The sequence below is a fragment of the Oncorhynchus gorbuscha genome, linkage group LG24 (assembly GCF_021184085.1).
Source record: "Oncorhynchus gorbuscha isolate QuinsamMale2020 ecotype Even-year linkage group LG24, OgorEven_v1.0, whole genome shotgun sequence".
Classification (NCBI taxonomy): domain Eukaryota; kingdom Metazoa; phylum Chordata; class Actinopteri; order Salmoniformes; family Salmonidae; genus Oncorhynchus; species Oncorhynchus gorbuscha.
The window spans coordinates 23,244,648-23,271,035 of NC_060196.1; the positions used below are offsets into that span (position 1 = coordinate 23,244,648).

At 46.0% G+C, this 26,388-nt stretch overlaps 1 protein-coding gene across 2 annotated transcripts in view; it reads left to right on the top strand.

Annotated features, from left to right (window-relative positions):
* The window catches only part of LOC124012043 (dolichyl-diphosphooligosaccharide--protein glycosyltransferase subunit STT3B-like), a 90,735-nt gene that overhangs the window by 49,617 nt on the left and 14,730 nt on the right, over window positions 1–26,388 (top strand). For both annotated transcript variants that reach the window (XM_046325408.1, XM_046325406.1), the window contains exons 2-6: window positions 2,964–3,072; window positions 9,206–9,493; window positions 15,302–15,367; window positions 21,705–21,804; window positions 23,502–23,600. In XM_046325408.1, coding sequence (XP_046181364.1) covers window positions 2,964–3,072; window positions 9,206–9,493; window positions 15,302–15,367; window positions 21,705–21,804; window positions 23,502–23,600 — 662 coding nt within the window. The remainder of the gene's footprint in view (window positions 1–2,963; window positions 3,073–9,205; window positions 9,494–15,301; window positions 15,368–21,704; window positions 21,805–23,501; window positions 23,601–26,388) is intronic.

A 26,388-nucleotide genomic window follows, 5' to 3' on the forward strand; every position in this document is an offset into this window, starting at 1 on the left:
GAGAATCTCAGAACATTGACTTTGACTGATACATTTGCAGAAGTTAAAGCATTTTTTTTTTTTACTTGCTTTTACCGAAGTTAAAGGCAGAACCAGATGTAGGCTATTTATTGTGACTAGCTTTTTAAAAAGGTCACCACTCTGCAGATGGGTCTGCTCCCAACCTGTGCGTTCTTGGTTTGTTTGCAACTTGTGTGGGCTTTCGTGTGCAAATTCTACGAAATCACCAAGCGCCCGTGTTAAACATTGAGCTGTTGTGTTTCAGGCAGCCCCAGCTTAATATTTGGTACTACTGCGTGGTTAATTCCCTGAACTCTTAACACTTACAGGTAATCTATCCATAGTGTGAAGACAGCGGGCAATTAGGCTTAGTCAAGGTGGCAAGTGCACTCCGGGAACAAAAGTCCATTTGGACATTTATCCAAACAGCAGAGCAGGAAAACCAATGATGCGTTTGATTATGTGGTTACCAAGGTGCAAGACGTTATCGGCTCATGAACCACAAAGGAATCCCTTTTGTTTTATACACTGAATGAGGGCTTTGTAACAATGGAGAACTCATATCTATAACGGACATGATCGAAATGAGTTGTGATGCCTGGGGGCATCCCCAACCAATTTCAAATGCATAAGATGCTGTGAATAATTTGCTCCAGAGTTGACACGTTAGCCACATTTTAGTTCATTTCCATGCTTCCCGAGGCCAGACGTGATTTAAACGGCAGGGGTTTGTGTCGCTTGAAGCTCACCTGCTCACTACTTGATGGTGCAGTGATGTTCTGTCGGCCGGGACCGACTAGGCAGTTATGCATTAAATTGTTAATGCACTTGGCAGGCCACATTATCCGCCCCATCAAAGTGACAAGTGCAAGGATAAAACACTCTGCTCTGCTGTCCATGAGATCATTGGAAAATGTTTGTTTTTTTGTGAATATGGTGAGGCAGCGGGTGAAGTTTTTTATAAGTGCTTTCTGTGGTTCTCTCTACTTCCGCCTCTGTGCTTTGACAGTTGACGAACAATAGCTTCCCTGTGTAGGGTATGAGAGGTTAGGTTGTGGAAGCAAGTGCTCTTTGCTGGGCAGCTCTTATACCTGGCTGGTCTCTCCATGCTCCAGAGTCTGAAAGAAACACTGGTTTTGCTGGCTCATGCTCAAACTTGTGAAAGTGTCCACTCTCAGGTTATACAATAATGTGATCTGACTGCATGAGGAGCCACGGGGATAAACCGTCCTAGTTCCATCTCTGTGGAATAGCCAGCTTCAGGTGCACTGCAATATAAGGTGTGTGCGCATTGCGTTTGCGTTGTCTGTGCTCAACAGTAGCTTGGTCTCCTCATTAGACAAGTCAGTCAGTGAATAATGGATGAGCCATAACAAAAGCATGTGTTATATTCTACTTGAATGTGAACTGCAACAGTAAGTGCACCAGACGTATGAATAGTGCAAGTGTTTGTTTACATCCTTTAATTCTTTGTTCTTCGCTGGCTTTTGTCACTGTTCAAAGCCTTTTTCCTTGATACCAGAAATCCTTTTTAAAAGCGGCAGAACTTTAAATCTCCCGTGTGTACAAACTGATAGAAAATAACGTAAGCCTAGAAAAGACCGTCATTGACTAGAATTTGTCCCCCAAGCACTTTATCGAAGGATTTTGCCCATCCCCTTTCCCCACCTGCAGATACGAATCCTTCAGGTGAGTTGTGTAGAAGAAAAATCACCATGCAGTGATTTAATGAGCTTGCCACCCATTTTGGGATGTATGTGTGAGCTTCTTGTCTCCCAGCAGCTCAGTGACCGTGTCCTGGCTGGCTCGAATCTCCTGAATCATCTGCTATGGAGCCAAAGTATTAGGGAAGGATGCTGCTATTGTCCTTAGGGGTTGCTGACATACCAGTGTTGGGGCTGTTTCTGCAGACCAACGTGGTCTGTCCCAAGGGATGGATGTCCTTATTTCAGAGCCACAGGTGCATCGCATTGATTGCACAACTGACTCATGAAGTGTGTTATATTACTCTGGTTACGTCAACTGTCCCCTACATATAAACTGTTTCTTAGTTTTTTTTTTACACTTGAAATGTAACATCACTGCCTCACGCTGAGCCATATGAAGATTTTTAGATATTAATCGAACTCATGTCCTAGCATGGAATCTAAGCAAAGCAAGACGCCACATGTGAATCTGTATGCAAAGTGTTTACAAGAGTGGCTTCTGGCAGACATTTCACAATCTTTAAAGAAAATTAAATGAAAGTTTGCCATTTCAGAGCGGCGATGTCACGCAAACCAAGCGGACTGTTCGGGTTGGAAGTTTGGGATGTCTCCGTATTGTCAGATAAAGTTGGTAATTGTCCTTCAAACTTGCAGTAGACTCTTCTTTTTCAAGGATATGTTAACACGCAGGCTTACGCATATATGGGCATTCCACAGAGGAACCACACGGAATGAGGCGACGAGATAATGTTTTATCTTAATGAATTGTACTTAATGGTTGCTTTTTCTCTGGCAGTTGTCTTCCTAGTGTCTGCTTTTCTTAGTGTTTGTGGCTCGATAGCAGTCCAAACCATTAAATCTCTTTGGTTGCATTACTTTAGCTATTTGATTAGCTAAAGACACCTTTTTCTTTTTGGGTCACTTGAACCTGTGCTGGCTGGGGACATTGTTAGAAGTGAGGCTTTGTGAGATTGCAGAATTATGAGTGTGATTGAACTTGCAGTTGATCGGAGCGTTACTGGCTTCAATGCAAAATTTTGCATGCTGAAGGGAAGCCTTCTCTCTCAAATGATACAAAGCATGTGCAGCAACACTGGCCACCTTTCTTGTAGAATAATAAGTCTATTCTTTCCAAATCATACTTGATTGCACATTCAACAATATCTTAAGATATTTGTATTAGCTACCTGATTTTGTGTACCACGGTTTTATTTTTGCCTTGTACCAAACAAAGCCATATTCTCCGTCTTCCCACAGGTTCAACTACAGGTCGACACATCATCTGACCACAAATGGGTTTTACGAGTTCCTCAACTGGTTCGACGAGAGGTCGTGGTACCCCTTGGGGAGGATCGTAGGGGGCACAGTAAGTTTAACACGTTCCCTTCTGTGATCAAGCATAAGTCATCCCAATGAAAAACGAGCCTGTTGGATGAACACATTACGAATAAATAAATATAGGCCTAGACTTCCTTTATATTTTATATATTTATATGCCATTTAGCAGACGCTTTTATCCAAAGCGACTTACAGTCATGTGTGCATACATTCTACGTATGGGTGGTCCCGGGGATCGAACCCACTACCCTGGCGTTACAAGCGCCATGCTCTACCAACTGAGCTACACAGGACCACTTCCTGTGTGGTTGTAGTGGGTGGTTAGCTGAGGAAGCACCATGGACCGTACATTTTCATAAGCCTCCCCCAGTGCTCTTTGGTCTTAGTCACGCTCCGGAAGCAACCAGTGAGCTGTGTTAACTTGGCGGATTCCCCATGACTGCCGTGGTCCCCATGAGTGTTTACCAACAAGAGCAGATGCTGGGAAATCACAACCCTTTTCACCGTGAGTTACTACCTGCTGGTTCTGCAGGCTTTATCTCCCATTCTCCTCCTTCGGCGGAGCCTCGTATTTTTGGCTGGACCTGTGCACTGAGCACTGTGAATACTACGACCCTGCTCTTCCTCCCAGCTCACGGCATGTTTCTCTGTACTGTGAGCACAGTAGCTAATGGGGCGACGGTTTTCGCCAGCCTTGGTAGTGCAAACCTTTTGAAATGGCTCCCTCTGTTACCTCCATCACTTTCTCCACCTAGGTTGGCAGCTCTTTGTTCCCTGCCCTGTACAGTGTATTTACTTCAGGGTGGTGGGAGACGAGCCCCGAGCAGTTAAGAAAGCCAGACATGTCAGCACTCAGTACTATATTGTCAGTCGTTTTAGCAGCAGCAGATATTGCAGCTATGGAACATAGGCTAGTAGCGATGGCAGGTGTTGCTGTTTGGCAGCAATGGATTCAGTCATCCTGCACAAGGGATCCGAACATCCTAACCTGCGGATAACAAGTCTATGTGTAGGCAATGAACCATACTGAAGCTCAGCGTGCCAGGTTACCGGTCAGCGCTGAGAGTGCAGCAGGGTTTAAACCACAGGTGGGTCTGATGCCCAGCAACATGCAAATAAATGCAAACTGATGGTAGATCCAGGCTCAATACCTCTGGCAGATACCTCTGTTAACCTTTTTTTGCTGCATGTCAGCTACCTGGCTCAATAAGCTCTGTTTTTCTACATGGTTTTCTACCCCGACACATGATTCCACTATGAAGAAGGTGAGAAGTGTTTCCCTCGGCTGTCCTGGTGGTACTTACACACAGTCTACAAGGTATGAAGGGTCTTTGAATTTTGTCAGGCAGCCTTCGAAATGTAACAAATCACCTGTTCTGAAAACAGTGCTTCTATGAAGTCTCAGAAATCACGCCAGTTGTGGGAATACTGTAGTGTGAAAGCAAATGAGCTCGTACTCTTTGTTTCTGACAGTCAACAGAGTATAGGGAATGCATGACTAACTAGGGCTGTTGCAGTGACCGTATTAACGGCGGTCATGAGCGATGACCGCATTCAAATTCCACGTGGCTGATGAGTCCTAATCAATTGTGCGCACAATTGGCCCAGCGTCGTCCAGGTTTGGCCGGGGTATGCCATCATTGTCAATAAGAATGTTCTAGTGAATTACATTTTGAATTGCCTAGTAATAGGGATTTTTTTCTATTTTCTTAATAGGCTGACATTACCCTTATAGCTACAGAATATCTCACCCCTGCGTTTCAATCTTTCTCTCCTTCCTCCCTTTCTTGAGCGTGGAGAGAGAGGGGGCTGTCAACAATTTAGTGAAAGCATGTTTCTATAGCGGTTCCCCAACGTTTACCAAATTAAGCACTGGCCTACTTGCGAGGAATATCACCTGTCACAAATTTAAGATGCTCAATGGTTCTCAGTGGTTTGTGTGTGAAGTGATTTAAATTGAAAATAGTCTCGATGGGTGAAAACATGATAACTTGATGAGAACGTATCAAGCCTGGGGCAAGGAACAGAGGTCAAGCTTTTGTTTGACTTTTTTCAAATCATCAATAGCCTATAGAGGCATCATGCAGCCCATATCTGTTTTGATTTCTAAGACATTCTAAGGTTTGTTTCATTCACAACTACAGTTGCCAAAGAACTCTAAATATAGCATATGTAGGACCTGTTTCAAATGAACACTTTAGTCACTTCATGTACGCTTCAGAATGGGGAAAAATATCCATCCCATTTTATTCAGCTAAATTCAATTATATTCTTCTTCCTATAAAATCACGTAATATAAAATAATGGCACGGGACTTATGAGCATGCACTGTCTCGCAACCATTTCCATGACATAGACTGACCAGGTGTATCCAGGTCAAAGCTAGGATCCCTTATTGATGTCACCTGTTAAACCCTCTTCAATCAGTGTAGCTGAAGAGGAAGAGACCGTTTTTTTTTAAAGCTGTGAGACATGGATTGTGTGAGTGTTCCATTCAGAGGGTGAATGGACAAGACTAAAGTGCCATTGAACAGGGTATGGTAGTAGGTGCCAGGCGCACCGGTTTGAGTGTGTCAATAACTGCAACGCAGATGGGTTTGTCACGCTCAACAGTTTCCCCCGTATGTATCAAGAATGGTCCACCACCCAAAGGACATCCAGCCAATTTGACACAACTGTGGGAAGCATTGGGGTCAACATGGGCCAGCATCCAGTATTTCATGACCGCCACAGCCCTATGGATGGCTGTGTTACTGTAAATCTAATGATCAAATCAATGTTTATTTGTCTCACAGCCCTATGGATGGCTGCGTTACTGTAAATCTAATGATCAAATCAACGTTTATTTGTCTCACAGGCCTATGGAGGGCTGTGTTACTGTAAATCTAATGATCAAATCAACGTTTATTTGTCTCAGCCCTATGGATGGCTGTGTTACTGTAAATCTAATGATCATATCAAAGTTTATTTGTCTCAGCCCTATGGATGGCTGTGTTACTGTAAATCTAATGATCAAATCAACGTTTATTTGTCTCAGCCCTATGGATGGCTGTGTTACTGTAAATCTAATGATCACATCAACGTTTATTTGTCTCAGCCCTATGGATGGCTGTGTTACTGTAAATCTAATGATCACATCAACGTTTATTTGTATCAGCCCTATGGATGGCTGTGTTACTGTAAATCTAATGATCACATCAACGTTTATTTGTCTCAGCCCTATGGATGGCTGTGTTACTGTAAATCTAATGATCACATCAACGTTTATTTGTATCAGCCCTATGGATGGCTGTGTTACTGTAAATCTAATGATCAAATCAACGTTTATTTGTCTCAGCCCTATGGATGGCTGTGTTACTGTAAATGACTGTGCTATTGTAAATGACTGGGGTGGCTGGGGTCTCGGACAATTTTTAGGGCCTTCCTCTGACACCGCCTGGTATATAGGTCCTGGATGGCAGGGGTCTTGGCCCCAGTGATGTACTGGGCCGTACACACTACCCTCTGTAGTGCCTTGCGGTCGGAGGCCGAGCAGTTGCCATACCAGGTAGTGATGCAACTGCAGCTGTAGAACCTTTTGAGGATCTGAGGACCCATGTCAAATCTTTTCAGTCTCCTGAGGGGGAATAGGCTTTGTCGTGCCCTCTTCAAATCAAAATCAAATCAAATTTTATTTGTCACATACACATGGTTAGCAGATGTTAATGCGAGTGTAGCGAAATGCTTGTGCTTCTAGTTCCGACAATGCAGTGATAACCAACAAGTAATCTAACTAACAATTCCAAAACTACTGTCTTATACACAGTGTAAGGGGATGAGGAACATGTACATAAGGATATATGAATGAGTGATGGTACAGAGCAGCATACAGTAGATGGTATCGAGTACAGTATATACATATGAGATGAGTGTGTAGACAAAGTAAACAAAGTGGCATAGTTAAAGTGGCTAGTGATACATGTGTTACATAAGGATGCAGTCGATGATGTAGAGTACAGTATATACATATGCATATGAGATGAATAATGTAGGGTAAGTAACATTATATAAGGTAGCATTGTTTAAAGTGGCTAGTGATATATTTACATCATTTCCCATCAATTCCCATTATTAAAATGGCTGGAGTTGGGTCAGTGTCAATGACAGTGTGTTGGCAGCAGCCACTCAGTGTTAGTGGTGGCTGTTTAACAGTCTGATGGCCTTGAGATAGAAGCTGTTTTTCAGTCTCTCGGTCCCAGCTTTGATGCACCTGTACTGACCTCGCCTTCTGGATGATAGCGGGGTGAACAGGCAGTGGTTCGGGTGGTTGATGTCCTTGATGATCTTTATGGCCTTCCTGTAACAACGGGTGGTGTAGGTGTCCTGGAGGGCAGGTAGTTTGCCCCCGGTGATGCGTTGTGCAGTCCTCACTACCCTCTGGAGAGCCTTACGGTTGAGGGCGGAGCAGTTGCCGTACCAGGCGGTGATACAGCCCGCCAGGATGCTCTCGATTGTGCATCTGTAGAAGTTTGTGAGTGCTTTTGGTGACAAGCCGAATTTCTTCAGCCTCCTGAGGTTGAATAGGCGCTGCTGCGCCTTCTTCACGACGCTGTCAGTGTGAGTGGACCAATTCAGTTTGTCTGTGATGTGTATGCCGAGGAACTTAAAACTAGCTACCCTCTCCACGACTGTCTTGGTGTGTTTGGACCATTGATGTGGACACCAAGGAACTTGAAGCTCTCAACCTGCTCCACTACAGCCCCGTCGATGAGAATGGGGGCTTGCTCGGTCCTCCTTTTCCTGTAGTCCACAATCATCTCCTTAGTCTTGGTTACATTGAGGGATAGGTTGCTGTAGCACCTCTTGAAGTGCAGCTTGACTGTATCAAAGTCAATCCATCCCATGCAGATTGTGAAGTACACCCAAGAGTTGCCTGACTTTTTTTTTCAGGCATTACTTTAACACCTGAACGGTGTCACTGCCATTTCTTCAGAGTGGTGTTCCCCACAACCCTTTTGTTGCTCATCTGCATACATTTGAGCACCTCTCCCATCTCTGAACAGGGACCTAAGCCGTGTGCCGCAACCCATCCCTGCACCCTTCCTCCTTTACCCCTCCCCACCATTAGCTCTCCTCCTCTCCCCTCGCTGTATTCAAACGGCTGCAGATGAGCCTGACCGCCCTCGTGCATTGCGTATGCTGACACGAAGGGTCACGCCTTTTAGTCGACGGACGAGCATATACCAGTTAATGTGACTGTGTCTCTGCAGATCCCTCTTTTCTCTCCCACTCAAGGGGGACATCGGCCAGCCGCTCCCTCTCCAGAGTCGTAGATGAGATTTGAGGGCTGAAGAAATGTGACGCTCGTTAACAATAGGGCTCTGCCAAGCCAATAAACCGCCCTTTGTTACTGTAAAGAAATGGACCAGGCACATTGTCAAGCTGAAGGGCACACATTCAAAAGAATATGGGGGAAAGACTACAGAGAGCCGAGCATCTGTTCTGGGGGCAAACAAACAGTGATTATTTCAGCAGTTGCTAGGCTCAATCCTCAGGACAGGGCGACTGGGTTGGATGATTTGGGAGGGAGGTGCAATAAGACCCTGGTTGATAGTTTAGCCCTCCTAGGCTATGACTAGCTATTTAGAAACGAGAATCACTGCAGGCAGAGACTTGCCAAAGTACCCTGGACTCCTCTATGCATGGCATAGCATACCTCAAGGCATCACTCACGCTGAAACACAGCCCCCCCCCAGACTTCATAAACCTTTCACACAAGCCTAATTAGGACCAGTGTTATGCATCATAGACCGAGCCTTAAGGTTTGGCTGTTTGAGGCCTCAGCCTTGAATTTGGCAATTAGTCAGTATTTCAGTGGAGAATATCACCTTACCTGGTTTTCCACAAGTGTAAATCCAGAGCAGATTCAATTAACTTGACTCACTCTTGTGGTATGTCAAGTGGACACAACAAGCCATCACTTTCTTGATGCATCACTCTCCTGCCTGACCCGTGGAGTTCCGACAAACTGCTCAGCGGGTAAAGTTACAGTACGTTAGGGTTAATTAAAAGGCAGTCAGCATTTTATATCCAGGACAAGACTGGTATCCCCATCCATTTGCATGAAGGTGCCAGAAATGTTCCCATTCCACTCCCTCTAGCTCGTCTCTTTCTCTCTCCAGGTATATCCAGGTTTGATGGTCACCGCAGGCCTTATCCACTACGTGCTGAACCTGCTGCACTTGACGGTGCACATCAGGGACGTCTGCGTCTTCCTGGCTCCAGTCTTCAGCGGCCTGACGTCCATCTCCACCTTCCTGCTGACTCGGGAGCTGTGGAACCAGGGGGCGGGGCTTCTGGCTGCCTGCTTTATCGCCATCGTGCCTGGCTACATCTCCCGCTCTGTGGCCGGCTCCTTTGACAACGAGGGCATCGCCATCTTTGCCCTGCAGTTCACCTACTACCTATGGGTAAGCCTGCCCCTTCCAGCCCAAACTTTATAATTTAAATATACTTTTTAGATCCTTTATTTGATGTCTTAACACATTTAGGGCTGGTTTCACAGACACAGATTAAGCCTAGTCCTGGACTAAAGAGCAAGCTCAATGGAGAATCTCCATCAAAATAGCTTTTTAGTCCAGGACCAGACTAAATCTTTGTCCCGGAAACCCACTATTGCCGCTGTAACACTCTGAAGTACCAGTTGGATGTTCTTTTTCAGTGTGTTTACTGATCGTATACTCATGCCCCATTGATTGGACGGGAGGGACAGGTTCTATTTGAAGAGATTTTCAGTCCTTAATGTTCTAATATCTACAGTGTATTTGAAAAGTATTCAGGCGCCTTGATCTTTTCCACAGTTTGTTACGTTACAAGCCTTATTCTTAAATGAACTAGTCCCCCCCCCTCATCAATCTACATACAATACCCCATAATTACAATGCAAAAACACGTTTTAATAAATTTTGACAAATGTATTTTTATTTTTTAAAGGTCATCTCACATTTACCCAAGTATTCAGACCCTTTACTCAGTACTTTGTTGAAGCACCTTTAGCAGCGATTACAGCTTCAAGTCTTCTTGGGTACGACGATACAAGCTTGGCACACCAGTATTTGGGGAGTTTCTCCCATTCTTCTCTGCAGATCCTCTCAAGCTCTGTCAGGTTGGATGGGGAAGTATCCCTCCACAGCTATTTTCAGGGCTCTCCAGAGATGTTCGAGCGGGTTCAAGTCTGGGCTCTGGCTGGGCCGCTTAAGGAGGTTGAGACTTGTCCTGAAGCCACTCCTGTGTTGTCTTGGCTGTGTGCTTAGGGTTGTTGTTCTGATGGAAGGTGAACCTTCACCCCAGTCTAAGCTCCTGAGTGCTCTGGAGCAGGTTTTCATCAAGGATCTGTCTGTACTTTGCCCCGTTTGTCTTTCCCTTGATCCTGACTAGTCTCCCAGTCCCTGCCACTGAAGAATATCCCCACAGAATGATGCTGCCACCACCATGCTTCACCTTAGGGATGGTGCAAGGTTTCCTGCAGACGTGACGCTTTGTTTTCAGGCCAACGAGTTCACTCTTGTTTCTCATAGTCCTTTAGGTGCCTTTTTGCAAACTCCAAGCGCCTTTTTACTGAAGAGTGGCTTCCGTCTGAATACTTTCTGAATGCTCTAATAGCTGCTTTGGTGTGGTTAAATGATTGATACACTGACTAAATTATGATAACCTTAGCTCAGTCTGCTGACTGTCTGGGACATTGTGCTGCTTTGTATGTTTCAGTCGCTGCTGGGGACCTTTTTAAAAATCGAGTAATCAAAAACAAGGTTGGCGGTGAAACAGGTTTCTTATTTACCACACTTGAACAGTTCGATCAACTGAACAGTAACACTTTTTGTTTTCTGTTAATGCTAGAAACTGCCCCGATAGGCTTAGCAGAATAACAGCTCTGACCAGACATTGGATAAGCTAACATAGACGAGGTGGAAGTATTATCTATGCGCGCGATGGCAATAGTGGAAATGGACCATGTGCTATAGAAGTAGGATTCTTAGCAAAACAAACACACTTTATGCCACCAGTGTGTCCTCTCCTTTCAATGGCGTTACTGTCGCAGCCTCGCACGCACTGCTCTACTCCTTCCCACATTTTGTACATTATGCTTCCTGATGACTTGCACCTGCATCAGCCTCATGTAATGTATTCACATGACTAGATGAAATTGAAGTGCATTGTAAATGGACAAATCAAAGCCGACCTTGGCAGGGGGCACCAGGCTCCCCATCAGCTCCCCACTATTCATTTCACTTGTCTAGAGGGGCTTAGATGCCAGCCAAGCTGATAATCGCCAGGACCGCTCCACACTAAGGCATCCTATTTATATTTTTCAGGAGTAAAACTGAACAGCGCTCCTAACAAACGGGGAGTGAGGTAGATAGATATATTTATTTTTCCTCCTCCCGGCTTTGTCCTCTTTTTCATCCCAAGGACACACCGGCATTCACGCCGGTAAACGTGACTCGGGCTCTCTCCCACCACGCGTCACGTTAGTCACCCATGGCGAGCACTGCGGGACGGTGATGGTAGAAAGGACCTTGTGTCCGTTTGTCCAGTCATGTATGTGAATTTGTGCGTTGTGCCTGAACTTGTTTCTTTTTCAATCTATCAGTCAGTGGACGTCGTTCAGCTTGACACTTGACCTGTTAAGTACGGACATATCGGAACAACTGCGGGGGCTTGAGACGCCTTCAACTGTTGCTTCCACAGCTTGAAGACCCATATCAGCACTATGGAGTGCTCTGTGTCATGTTAACTCAGGCGAGTGTGACTGAGCTGATAACGACACTTGGTTTGAAGAGCCCCTGCTTTCATCAACGAGCCACACACATGCACACCCTGGAGCTGCCGGAGTTGTGAAAGTGTTTAACCTCTCGCCCAGTGTGTCGCAGAGAACCTCCTACACTATGAGTGAATGTCAGAGCCGTGGCTGGCTCTAGACCCAGGGGGCTCCGCTATCTTGCCACTGTTGTGACATGAAATGCAGACAGCCGACGTATAATTTGCTTGATGCGGTGCATTTTACGTTTACTCGTATACCGCTAAAACGCTACCAGGGTTCATTCTCTGTAACTTGCAGTGTCCGACTGTGATAAGCCACCTTCTCTGTCGTGATCGTTGCACAATGATTTGATATGTATCATTTCAATATTTGGTTTTTGTCAGAGGAGCAGCTGTTGCAGCGTCATGGGAACTTTTCATTGTCATTCCACATAGACCATACCTGTCTTGGACTGAACCAAAACAACAAGCGTGTCCCAAATGGCATCTTATGGGCCCTGGGCAAAAGTAGTGCACTATATTGGGAATAGGGTGCCATGATTTGGAATGCAGACCATGCGTATTCTTGGTGACACGGGTGGCCGTTGCTTATCGTCGCATCTTTAAGTGGCACGTCATCAGTGTAACGGCACCATCGGTGGAGAAAAAAACAAACTTGCACACCGTGGTCTTTCCATTTTGGCGAGAGCCCCGGAAAACAATTATCCCGGCCATGCGTCACTGCTTTTCATTATCAGTCTCATTTACCCACGTTTGTCTCACCACTTTCCCCCTCTTTTGTGCTCTTTCTCTCTCATTCTCTAGCCCTTCCCTCAAATGCTAAAATGGGAACCTCTCCCAGGCTTCTTCTCCCCAATCTTCATTATCCGTCTCCTTCATTTTATCTGCTAATAACCCATTCAACTCGAGCCGCTTAATCTGCCTGGGTCGGCCCCACCTCATCCCCTCCCTAATCTATAATTGAATCCTCATGCACCCCAGAGAGCTGCCCCTTTTAACACTAGCACCCCCCCCCCTCCCAAAACCCCTCCTCTCCACCGTGCTTCCATTGTTGTCCCGCTAATTCTCCAGCTTCTCTAGGCTCAGATTTAATTAGCCCTGCTCGTATTGGTGTGTGTGTGGGGGGGGGGGGGGACTTATTTCAACATGACCGTGCACATTCTCTGCATAGTAGTCTCTATCCTTGGTAGAGTGTAGGCTTGCTCCCTTTTAATTGTCTGTGGCACTGGGAAAGCTATAGGCTTCCGGAGTTGCTCAGTGGCCTACAGCTTTGTCAGCTTCCTCAGTATTACCTATGAGGAGTTCTGTAGTTTCACCCATATCAAAACCAGACAGCGCCGCTTTGTTGAGGCCTCATCGGCGGGAACGAGCATGACATGGAGACCATTTAGGGTTGGTTTTTTAAAAAGGTGGGAGGATAGAGGTTTTCCGCTGCTCGCGGATATATTCGGACCAGGCCTGCTTTCTACCGCTAATCAATCCTCACCAGCAGATGAAGTGAAGTGTGACTGATGTGTACCGCAGACGTTGTTCGTTAAGTCTGTGATCCTGCCGCTGCCTGTCCTGCTCCCTGCCATCACTTCCCCCCAGTAGTCTTTCAGACATGGTCCCTTTAATGTGTTGACTCAGGCTGTGGGGTGAGACCAGGTAACCAGCAGTCCCAGCTAGTGTTAGGAGCATACCAATATGCCAGGCAGCCCTCTTTTTAACACTAGCAAGGCCGCTGGGCCAGATGCTCACCAGGGCGCGTTCTCATAGCATGTGCAGACCAGCTGCCAAGTGTCTTCAAATAGCCCTTCTTACATCAGCTGATATCTCAAAGTGCTGTACAGAAACCCAGCCTAAAACCCCAAACAGCAAGCAATGCAGGTGTAGAAGCATGTCTTCAGACATTTTCACTAATACCAACATTGTTCAAGCTGGCCACTATTGTCCTTGTTACCATGGTAACCTTCCTAAATGTCTTATCATCCCCAGTAGCACTCACATCTGTAATTATGAAGTGCTTTGAAAGGCTGGACATGACACATCAACACCATCATCCCAGACCCCCTAGAACCACTCGAATTCGCATATCGCCCCAACAAATCCACAGATGACGCGATGTCAATTGCACTTCACAGGGAAGGTGGTCAGAGACTTGGCAGTGTGGTGGCAGGACAACAGCCTCTCCCTCAACATCAGTAAGACCAATGAGCTGATTGTGGACTACTGGAAAAAGAGAGCGCATGCCCCCATCCGCATCTACAGGGCTGTAGGGAAGCAGGTCAAGAGCTTCCACCCCCTCGGGAGACATGGGACCTCGGATCCTCAAAATGTTCTACAGCTGCACCATTGAGAGCAACTTGACTGGCTGCATCACTACTTGTTATGGCAAATGCACCGCCCTCAGATTTCCAAAGACTTCAACCACCCAAGCTGTAGACTGTTCACTCTGCTGCTGTACGGCAAGCGGTACTGGAACATCGGACCCAACCGGCACTGAGACTGCTTCACCTCCCGAGCCATAAGACTGCTAATTAATTAGTCCGGGTAACCGTTTAATTATCTGCATTGACACTCTTGCACAGACTATGCACCCTCACGAGACTATATATACACACTACACGGAAACCCACACACACAACATGCATACAGACGTCACTGACACACACTTTCACACATTACATGCTGATGCCTACCCTGTTTTTAATGTACATACTTTTGTATATATAGTGTATGTGGACACCCCTTCAAATGAGTGGATTCGGCTATTTCAGCCACACTCGTATAAAATCGAGCACACCGCCATGTAATCTCCATAGACAAACATTGGCTGTAGAATGGCCTTACTGACGAGCTGTGACTTTCAAAGTGGCATTGTCATAGGATGCCACCTTAGCAACAAGTCAGTTCATCATAGCAAGAACGGCTCGGCCGTGAAGTGGTAGGCCACACAAGCTCCCAGAACAGGCCCGCCGCAGGCTGTAGCGTGTAAAAAAATTGTCTGTCCTCGGTTGCAACACTCACTGCAGAGTTCCAAACTGCCCCTGGAAGCAACGTCAGCACATGAAATGGGTTTCCATGCCGACAAGCTGCACACAAGCCTAAGATACCACGCGCTATGCCAAGCTTCGGTTGGAGTGGTGTAAAGCTCGCTGCAATTGGACTCTGGAGCAGTGGAAATGCATTCTCTGGAGTGATGAATCACGCTCAACCATCTGACAGGCCGACAGACTAATCTGGGTTTGGCGGATGCCAGGAGAACGCCGCCTGCCCCTGTTTTGGTTTCACTGATATTATATGGTGTTTCACTCGCACCTTTTTCCACTGTTCCATCAAGTGAATGTCGGCTGTTAAAGCATACTGTGGGAGTTAGAAAGTCCTATTAACTTTGTTGTCCTGGATGATATGTTTGACAGAATGACCGAAAACGTTTACCAGTCCTTAACCCTTTGTGCCTGTTCTCCCCCTCACAGGTGAAGTCAATAAAGACTGGTTCGGTGTTCTGGTCCATTGGCTGCTGCCTCTCCTACTTCTACATGGTGAGTGTCAAAGAGCCTTAGTTATTGGCCGGAAACACACAGAAAACATTGTCATTGATTTCCACCGACATAGCATTCCATCTCTGGGAATTGGAAGTCATGATTACATTAAGATAGCCCCAAGGATAGTTGAGAGCGATCGCAGATGTCAAAATGTGGTGTTAAAAAGGAGTCTGTACCGGACACATTAAACGTTATTTATGAATCCCCCGATCTGTCAGGGGGTCGATGGAGCGAGAAGATAAAAGATGAACAGAAGCTGACTGCCTCCCAGAGCGCTCTTTGTGTACAATTGGTGATTTTGAGCATCTGCAATCTCCTGCTTCCAGCTTCTTCAGTTAAATCTCCCCTCAGCCCGGGAAGAGACAGATGTCAATTGAAACGCATTGGAGAGAGCCAGCTCCCTTCGATTCCCAGGATCCAAGCTCCTGCAGGAAGAGAGAAGGCGAAAGCCTCTGACCACATTTGAAGAGCAGGGAGATTTTCCACAGAGAAACCACTGCAATTGTATAAGCCCCTCATTCTGTATGTCTCACTCATACGCCTCCAGAGATCTGGAGTATGATAATATTTTGACTTACCACGCCCGCTCTATGATTCTGACTAGAGGGAGTACAGCTACGATCGGAATTGCCTTTTTCGTAGCAGGTTAGCGGAGCATATGCAGAAGGTTTCTATAATTAGGTCCGGAGAAGCGTTAGGGTTACGGTTAGCTAAAATGCTCTCCTAACTTGCTACAAAAAGTCCCTTTCGGTCACAGCTGTACTCCCTCTAGTCACAACCCCGCTCTACCCATCCTCCCACCAACATCCTTCTGTGGTCTGATGCCTGACTGATGCCTCTCCTGTTGCAGGGTTTGTTTGCAACACGGCAAGCCTGTATCTCCCTTGTGGCTTGCTGGTGCAGCCCGCCATGCTGCAATATCTACCCCTCTACCTCTTCTTCCCATCCCGCTGTTGATTAAGGATACTCACCAATGAGGCTTAATCGAAGATGACACATCTGCGATGGCCAGCAAGAGATTCCGTGCTCAGCTCTGTCCTAATCAGCCCGGTAGAGGGAGAGAAGAAGCTCAGTTGAGATGTCATGATGGACAAGAACTGCAAAAAGCACTACTGTGAGATGCGTGACATTCGATCTCTCCTGGGAGAGATCTTGTGTTCCCTAAGTTCCTGTGACTGCTCACTCCTACCTTGACAGCAGCCCCCTTCTCCCGCCCTCAAGTCATTTTCCCTCATAAAGTATTTATGAGGTTCTCAGCAGCACATGTCAGCTCTTCAGGTGATTGTTTGTAAGATGTCCTGCGTTCTGGAGGTTATTATTAGAAGTCAAGCAATGATCACAACTCTTGAGGCCCTTTTTACAGTGGAAAAATCGATCCAGAGCTTTGCAGCGTTGCGGCCTACCTCCCCAGGCCCCACCTGACTTTCATCAAAACAACTTTCTCCCACAGCCCCAGTTTATCTACTCCACTAATGCCGTCTCATACCCCCGTTGGTGACCAACAGCATCTCCGGTTATTCTGTTTCCAGCATCCTACCCCCCGCAGAGGTGCCTGAGCCTCTTCAGCCCCCTTCTGAGCCAATCTAGCCCCATAGCAAGACCCCTACCCTCCCGTTTACCACTACAATACCCTCCGTCTCCCTATGCTTCTTCATAGTTGCCCCTGGGTGGCCAGATAAGCAGTGGAGTGTGGGTAAAGATAATGGCTAAAGTCTAGGCTCTAACGGTGTCTGGTTCTTTGCTGACCACATTATGACTGCAATAAGACCTGTCCATTAGGGTCACTGGGCCAAATGCTAGCTTGAGGTGCACACACTAACAGGCTAGCATTGTGCCCGTAGGAAGCCCTAACATAGCGTAACGGCCCTTCCTCCTGCGTGTATTGTAACCTACAGAAACAGGTCTTCCTCATTCAAATCAAATTGTAATACAACCCGTGTAGACCTTAAAGTGAAATGCTTACTTACAAGCCCTTAACCAACACCTTAACCAAATACGTGGTAAGTGAAAAATAGGTAAGGAAAAAAATATTTAATAAAACGAACAAAGAGCAGCAGTAAAATAACAATAGCGATGCTATATATTTAAAAAAAATATATATACATATTTCACCTTTATTTAACCAGGTAGGCAAGTTGAGAATAAGTTCTCATTTACAATTGCCACCTGGCCAAGATAAAGCAAAGCAGTTCGACACATACAACGACACAGAGTTACACATGGAGTAAAACAAACATACAAGTCTATAGACGATGTGAGCAAATGAGGTGAGATAAGGGAGGTAAAGGCAAAAAAAAGGCCATGGTGGCAAAGTAAATACAATATAGCAAGTAAAACACTGGAATGGTAGATTTGTTATAGGTGGGCTATGTACAGGTGCAGTAATCTGTGAGCTGCTCTGACAGTTGGTGCTTAAAGCTAGTGAGGGAGATAAGTGTTTCCAGTTTCAGAGATTTTTGTAGTTCGTTCCAGTCATTGGCAGCAGAGAACTGGAAGGAGAAGCGGCCAACGAAATAATTGGTTTTGGGGGTGACTAGAGAGATACCTGCTGGAGCGTGTGCTACAGGTGGGAGATGCTATGGTGACCAGCGAGCTGAGATAAGAGGTCGACTTTACCTAGCAGGGTCTTGTAGATGTCTCGAGTATGAAGCGAGGGCCAGCCAACAAGAGCGTACAGGTCGCAATGGTGGGTAGTATATGGGGCTTTGGTGACAACACGGTTGCACTGTGATCGACTGCATCCAATTTGTTGAGTAGGGTATTGGAGGCTATTTTGTAAATGACATCGCCAAAGTCGAGGATTGGTAGGATGGTCAGTTTTACAAGGGTATGTTTGGCAGCATGAGTGAAGGATGCTTTGTTGCGGAATAGGAAGCCAATTCTAGATTTAACTTTGGATTGGAGATGTTTGATATGGGTCTGGAAGGAGAGTTTACAGTCTAACCAGACACCTAAGTATTTGTAGTTGTCCATGTATTCTAAGTCAGAGCCGTCCAGAGTAGTGATGTTGGACAGACGGGCAGGTGCAGGTAGCGATCGGTTGAAGAGCATGCGTTTAGTTTTACTTGTATTTAAGAGCAATTGGAGGCCACGGAAGGAGAGTTGTATGGTATTGAAGCTTGCCTGGAGGGTTGTTAACACAGTGTCCAAAGAAGGGCCAGAAGTATACAGAATGGTGTCGTCTGCGTAGAGGTGGATCAGAGACTCACCAGCAGCGAGAGCGACCTCATTGATGTATACAGAGAAGAGTCGGTCCAAGAATTGAACCCTGTGGCACCCCCATAGAGACTGCCAGAGCTCTGGACAGCAGACCCTCCGATTTGACACACTGAACTCTATCAGAGAAGTAGTTGGTGAACCAGGCGAGGCAATCATTTTAGAAACCAAGGCTGTCGAGTCTGCCGATGAGGATGTGGTGATTGACAGAGTCGAAAGCCTTGGCCAGATCAATGAATACGGCTGCACAGTAATGTTTCTTATCGATGGCGGTTAAGATATCGTTTAGGACCTTGAGCGTGGCTGAGGTGCACCCATGACCAGCTCTGAAACCAGATTGCATAGCAGAGAAGGTATGGTGAGATTCGAAATGGTCGGTAATCTGTTTGTTGAATATACAGGAGGTACCGGTACAGAGTCAATATGCGGGGGCACCGGGTAGTAGAGGTAATATTTACATTAGGTAGAGTTGAAGTTACTATGCATAGATAATAAACAGAGAATAGCAGCGTAAACGAGGGGGAAGGGGGCAATGCAAATAGTCTGGGTGGCCATTTTATTAGATGTTGAGCAGTCTTATGGCTTGGGTGTAGAAGCTGTTGGGAAGCCTTTTGGACCTAGACTTAGCGCTCCGGTACCATTTGCCGTGCGGGAGCAGAGAGAACAATCTGTGACTAGGGTGGCTGGAGTCTTTGACAATTTTTAGGGCCTTCCTCTGACACCACATGGTAAAGAGGTCCTGGATGGCAGGAAGCTTGGCCCCAGTGATGTAGTGCCTTGCAGTCGTAGGCCGAGCAGTTGCTTTACCAGGCAGTGATGCAACCAGGATGCTCTCGATGGTGCAGCTGTAGAACTTTGAGGACCCATGCCAAATCTTTTGTCTCCTGAGGGGAATAGGTTTTCTCGTGCCCTCTCTTCATGACTGTCTTATTGTGCTTGGACCATGATACTTTGTTGGTGATGTGGACCCCAAGGAACTGAGCCTCTTCAGCCCCGCCGATGAGAATAGGGGTGTGCTCGGTCCTCCTTTTCCTGTAGTCCACAATCATCTCCTTTGTCTTGATCACGTTGAGAGAGAGGTTGTTGTACTGGCACCACACGGCCAGGTCTCTTACCTCCTCCCTGCTGGCTGTCTCAACGTTGTTGGTGATCAGGCCTACCACTGTTGTCATAAGCAAAGTTAATGATGGTGTAGTGAGTCGTGCCTGACGGAGTCGTGCCTGACGGAGTCGTGCCTGACGGAGTCGTGCCTGACGGAGTCGTGCCTGACGGAGTCGTGCCTGACGGAGTCGTGCCTGACTGTGCTGTCAGGAGTGGACTGAGCACGCACCCCTGAGGGCCCCCCGTGTTGAGGATCAGCATGGAGGATGTGTTGTTACCTACCCTTATCACCTGGGGGCGGCCCATCGAAGTCCAGGATCCAGTTGCAGACGGAGCTCTTTAGTCCCAGGGTCCTTAGCTTAGTGATGAGCATTGAGAGCACTATGGTGTACGCTAAGCAGTAGTCAATTCTCACATAGGTGTTCCTTTTGTCCAGGTGAGAAAGGGCAGTGTGGAAGTGCAATAGAGATTGCATCATCTGGAGCGGTATGCAAATTGGAGTGGTTTCTGGGATAATGGTGACAATGTGGGCCATGACCGACCTTTCAAATCACTTCGTGGCTACAGACGTGAGTGCTATGGGTCGGTAGTCATCTAAGCAGGTTACCTTAGATTTATTGGGCACAAGGACTATGGTGGTCTGCTTGAAACATGTTGGTATTACAGACTCCGACAGGGAGAGGTTGAAAATGTCAGTGGAGACACTTGCCAGTTGGTCAACGCATGCTCGGAGTATGCGGCCTGGTAATCTGTCTGGCTCTGCGGCCTTGTGAATGTTGACCTGTTTAAGGGTCTTACATCGGCTACGGAGAGCGTAATCACAGTCGTTCAGAACAGCTGATGTTCCCATGCATGCATCAGTGTTGCATGCCTCGAAGCGAGCATAGAAGTTATTTAGCTCGTCTGGGAGGCTCGTGTCACTTGACAGCTCTCGGCTGTGCTTCCCTTTGTAGTCTGTAATAGTTTGCAAGCCCTGCCACATTCGACGAGTGTCAGAGCTGGTGTAGTACAACTCTATCTTAGTCCTGTTATTGTCGCTTTGCCTGTTTGATGGTTTGTCGGAGGGCATAGTGGGATTTCTTATTTCATTGTATTGTAAAGGAAGCTACTCCAAGGACAAGTGCTCTTCTCATAGAACTACTGTCACACCATTGCATGAAAGCCTTACAGGGATGTCACTTGGATGTTTCAAGGGGGGGTTGTAAATGCAGAAAAGGTTTCTCTCATACACATGCGTCTTTCTCTCAAACACACACACAACGACGAGGTCATTAGCAGTAGATTTGCAAGATGTTTCGTCAAATTACGCTCAAATTACGTTCCGGAGGCTGCGGGATGTGACCCTCAGAGCGAGACACTGGCCTCACTTTCTCCTCAACAACACCCCCCCCCAGCACTTCGTCTGGGTTGGTGTTGTTTTCAATTAGCAACCTCATCTCTCACAGAACTGCTGTGTCCAAAAAAAGTTGTCTCTGTTTTCATACGGTTCAGCTGTACCTAATTGGCTCATACCATCTAAAGCTAAAGATACAAATGGCTGTGAAAAGGTAATTACATTTAACCACTCCAGAAGGAACTTGAGGCGATTTATCTCCTTCCAGGATGACTCTTGCTTTTGTAATTAGGGGTAATTGCAAAACTTATTTTAACCATAGATGAGTGACTTGTGAATGCAGTGTGTGATTGTGGCTAAGCAGGTTTGTGTCAGTTTGAGCATTTATCCCAAAAGGCGGTCCTAAACAGAGGATGAAACATTTTTCTACTATCCCTCGCCGTCTGTGCTCTGTACCCCCTACACAGTGTGATTTTTCAATGGAGCCGTTTGAAGTACTGCGGCTGACGTTTCTGTAGTGTTCTATAAGCCCCTCTGTTTCACACCGCGTCTCTCTGACATTGTTGCTGCATAATTTCATGGCGCTTTTAAAGTTGAAGCATTTTACTTCAGTCATAGCGTTAAATAGGATTTGAATTGGTTTTGTATGGTGCCACTGCAAATGTCCATGTATTACTGTTGCAGGTGTCAGCATGGGGAGGATATGTCTTCATCATCAACCTGATCCCACTGCATGTGTTTGTGCTCCTGCTCATGCAGCGCTACAGCAAGAGGGTCTATATCGGTGAGTGACCACAACCCCCTCTTCATAGGTTCCACCTCCGTCACTCGGTCGCGTCATGCCATGGATATGAACATTCTCAAGCCGCCCTCTTCGTGATTAGGCCAGTCATTCTGGACGGAGGCTAACTACTGTTTAGTCTAAATTACACTATAGTGCCTGGATATACGATGGCATTGCTAAAGTGGTCAACATTTTTGTAGGACACAACTTTGCCAGCATTATCATGTCGTCAAATTTACTTTAGACAGATGGCAATGTTGTCATTCGCTAGCAAAGTTCGTCAAAAATACCTAGCAATGCTAACGTTAGCTAGCAAAAATCTGGTGTCCTTCCCCTAGCTAATGTTATACTGCATCTAAAGTCAATCTAGCGACATCAAAATTATGACAAAAGGTTTTCCTACAAAGTATTTTCCTCCTTTTGAATGGCATTGTATTTCCAAGCCACTATACACTTGTGATGAAATCCTAATCAGCGCTCATTGATGATGCATTGAGTAGAATGTTCAGTTGGCCATCAGTAAAAAAAATAAAGTTCAAAACAATATTGTGACAAAACATGCAACCCCTGAATGTGACTGCAAACCTTCTCTATCTGCTAAAGAGATGTGACCACACGCACCTGTTTTCCTCTAACCACTAACACCGGTTTGCTCTTTTGAATGTGACTGCATGGGGGGGGGGGGGGGGGTAGTTATTCTGAATTTGACTGCGAGACAGCACATTGCAGAAATGCTGCAGCATCGTAAGCAGTACATATTTAGCTGAGCTGAAGGAACAGCAGGCTAGCTTGGTCAAGATAAATGGTCTTGCATCAGTTACTCTTGATTGTCCGTATTACTCACAGTAAACAGTACCCCATTCTTGGGTGATTTGAAAATAAATGACGACCCTATTTAAAGAGGGCCTCGACCCCGCTGTACTCAATCTCTCTGCATTTTCCCCAACAAAGGATTCCACCCTTCGACAATAACCATTTGTTAATGCAGACTATCTTTGCATTGTTGTGAGACATTTATGGCTTCAAACGCAGAGACTGTCAACCTCAAGCACCCTTTTTAATAGAAGAGGGCTTTGCATAGTTATTCAAGCAACCATCTTGTGCAAGGTCTTGCTCCTTAAAGTGCTTCATAACCATCTCGTTTTGATCTAGTTTTAACCTTCCTCCTTCATCTACAATAGAGAAAGCTCTTCTAAAAACTAGATGCCTTTTTGGCATCGGAGCTTGCCACAATGGGAGTCCCTCTTGACCAAAAATGCAGTTCTATTTCACACAGTTCATTACTTGGCTCCATCAGTCAACAGGCGATAATGAATCATAGTCGGGAGTGCTCAGGGCTAGTCACAGCCACTTCAAAAAGCTCCAGTGTTCAGGAAAGTATCAAATCTTAATTAGTGCACACTACTTAGAATCAGCCCCCCCCCAGCTACAGAGGTGGGAGTTCTACTGCCGGCACATGTTAGGGCCCCCACTGCACTTTTCTTTTCCCACGTCTATGTAAATGTCTCCAGATAAGACGTTAATTGTATTTACGCCAACGCAGGAGTTGCATTGCGAAAATCAATTCGCAAGAAATACCTCTAACTGAAGTGATAGTGGGTATTGAATAGAACAGTATCTGTGTTTGACCTTTTTGTTTGATCTCATCTGTCTCTCTCGATCCCTGTTCTTTGTCTGTTTCTCTCTTTCTCCCTCAGCTTACAGCACTTTCTACATTGTGGGCCTGGTGCTATCCATGCAGATCCCCTTTGTGGGCTTCCAGCCAATCAGAACCAGCGAGCACACGGCGGCAGCAGGTAAGCCTCGCCACTTTTTTTTTGTTTGTCTCCTGAGCGCACAAAAGGACTCGCCATTAGACGCACACCGCTTTTTCATATAACCAGGTATGTCTCGTTGAGATCTATTTTTCAACCGACACCTTGGAACATGACCAAGCAGTTGTGTTCTCTTGAATGGGCAGCGCCTTTACTATTTCGTTGATGCAACTTAAGTGTTCCTGTCTCGCCAACGGTCCCAGCTACTCCCAGACAACATTTAGCTTTAACTTTCTCACCTCTCATTCTTTAATTTTTTTAACCTTTATTTAACTAGGCAAGTCAGTTAAGAACAAATTCTTATTTTCAATGACGGCCTAGGAACAGTGGGTTAACTGCCTGTTCAGAGGCAGAACGACAGATTTGTACCTTGTCAGCTCAGGGATTTGAACCTGCAACCTTCCGGTTTCTAGCCCAACGCTCTAACCACTAGGCTACCCTGCCGCCCCAATGATGCAAGTGTGTCTTCGGTCTGTTGCTTCTAGAATATCCTAGCCTATTCATTGATAGGCCCTGCTTTACTGAAATTGCAAGCCAATATATTGCAAGATACAGCATTCCAATTACGAGATACAGCTTTGGATTACCGATAGATAGGCCTAGTGCACGGTTCTGACTCGGTCTGCCTGGTGTCCGACCTGCCTAAACTGTACCCCTCCCCTCTCGCTATGAAAGATGCACGTTTGTTTTTGTTCTCGGTAGTACAGCAACTAATCTGTCTAGCAGAATGGAATCTTGACCCCCAAGAAGCTACGTGCAAGGGGTTTGAGGAATCAATTATTTTGGAGTCTACTCCACCACGTCATCGCTAAGTTGGAAAATTGGAAGAAAAAGGTCAGAGTCCTGTATGGCAATACTTTGCAAGTTAAATGAGAAGGTGATGAAATGCGAACTTTGCGAGGTGTAATATAGGTACAGTATTTGTAGTTCAGGTGCTTAACCATCTGAAAGGGACTCATTGTGAGACCCAAGCCTTTGCTGTCAGCAGCACAGCTGCATTGTGAATTAATGTGGAATTTTTTTGTGTGTTTTATTGGAGAGACTTGTCTTTCCCTCTGTTTTGAACATTAAGAAATTGTCCATTTGCCAACATCCCTAGTAACAGGACTACATGGCTCTACAGCATCCATTTCAGCTTCCTCTTAGTCTAATGTAGCTTCAGTCTGATTTCTGATGTGGTGTTTGTTACGAGGGTGAACAGGGCAGCACAGCATGTCAGCGTCATGGGCTTTGAGGAAGGCACCAAGGCTCTCTCAAAGGATGGGCTTGTTTGGTGTCGGGCAACAGCTGCTCGTAACATCTGGCGGCGTGTCTACAGCAGCAGAGTGACGGGCGTTGTTAGTGTCACCCGCTCTCTGGGTTCTGGAGGAGTTATGACCTTGGAATGCTCCCGGGGGGTTGGAACTTGGAAGTGCTCCTCTTTTTTGCTAAGAGGACGGAAGTAAGTGAAACGAGGCTCTGTTAAATCAGTAGTTCCACAAGAGAGGGACACCAGAGAAAAAAAACAGATCCCATTTAGCCTGAACTGTTCCTGTTATTCAAATACTTAAAAATAAATAATAATAATAATAAAGCGGTGCTACCGAGTTACACGTCAGATAAACAAACAACACAATAGAAAAATCTATATATAGTGTGTGCCAATGTAGTAAGATCAGGGAGGTATGGCAATAAATAGGCCATAGTGGCAAAATAATTACAATTTAGCACTGGAGTGATAGATGTGTAGATGATGATGTGCAAAAGTCAATAACCATATGGGGTTGAGGTAGTTGGGTGGGCTATTTACAGATGGGCTGTGTATAGGTGCACTGACAGCTGATAGTTAGTGAGGGAAATGTAAGTCTCCAGCTTCAGAGATTTTTGCAATTCGTTCCAGTCATTGGCAGCAGAAAACTGGAAGGAAAGGCGGCCAAAGGAGGAGTTGGCTTTGGGGATGACCATTGAAATATACCTGCTGGAGGACATGCTATGGGTGGGTGTTTCTGTGGTGACCAATGAGCCGAGTTAAGGCAGTGCTTTACCTAGCAAAGACTTATAGATGACCTGGAGCCAGTGGGTTTGGCGACAAATATGAAGAGGGCCAGCCAATAAGAGCATACAGGTCGCAGTGGTGGGTAGGTGACAACAGATGGCACTGTGATAGACTACATCCAATTTGGTGAGTAGTGTTGGAGGCAATTTTGTAAATGACATCGCCGAAGTCCAGGATCTGTAGGATAGTCAGTTTTGCGAGGGTGTGTTTGGCAGCATGAGTGAAGGATGCGAAATAGGAAGCCGACTCTAGATTTAATTTAGGATTGGAGATGTTTAATGTGAGTCTGGACGGAGAGTTTACAGTCTAACCAGGCTCCTAGGTATTTGTAGTTGTCCACATATATTCTAAGTCAGAACCATCCCGAGTAGTGATGCTGGTTGGGCTGGCAGGTGCGGGCAGCGATCAGTTGAGAAGCATGCATTTAGTTTTACTAGCATTTTAAGATCAGTTGGAGGCCACGGAGTGTTGTATGGCATTGAAGCTCGTTTGGAGGTTGGTTAACTTCTTGATGCACCCATCCCGTTAGCGGGATCATTTTCGTCAACCACCGCTGAATTGTAGAGCGCCATGAAAGCACAAGTGCAATATAGCAAAACACAGCTTATTTTGTTGTTAATCCACCTGGCGTGTTAGATTTCAATTAAGCTTTTCGGCGAAAGCATACCAAGCGTTTAGCGTTTTATTTTAAAGACATCTCTCTCAGTAGGCAAAATATTACAAACAGCTAGCAGC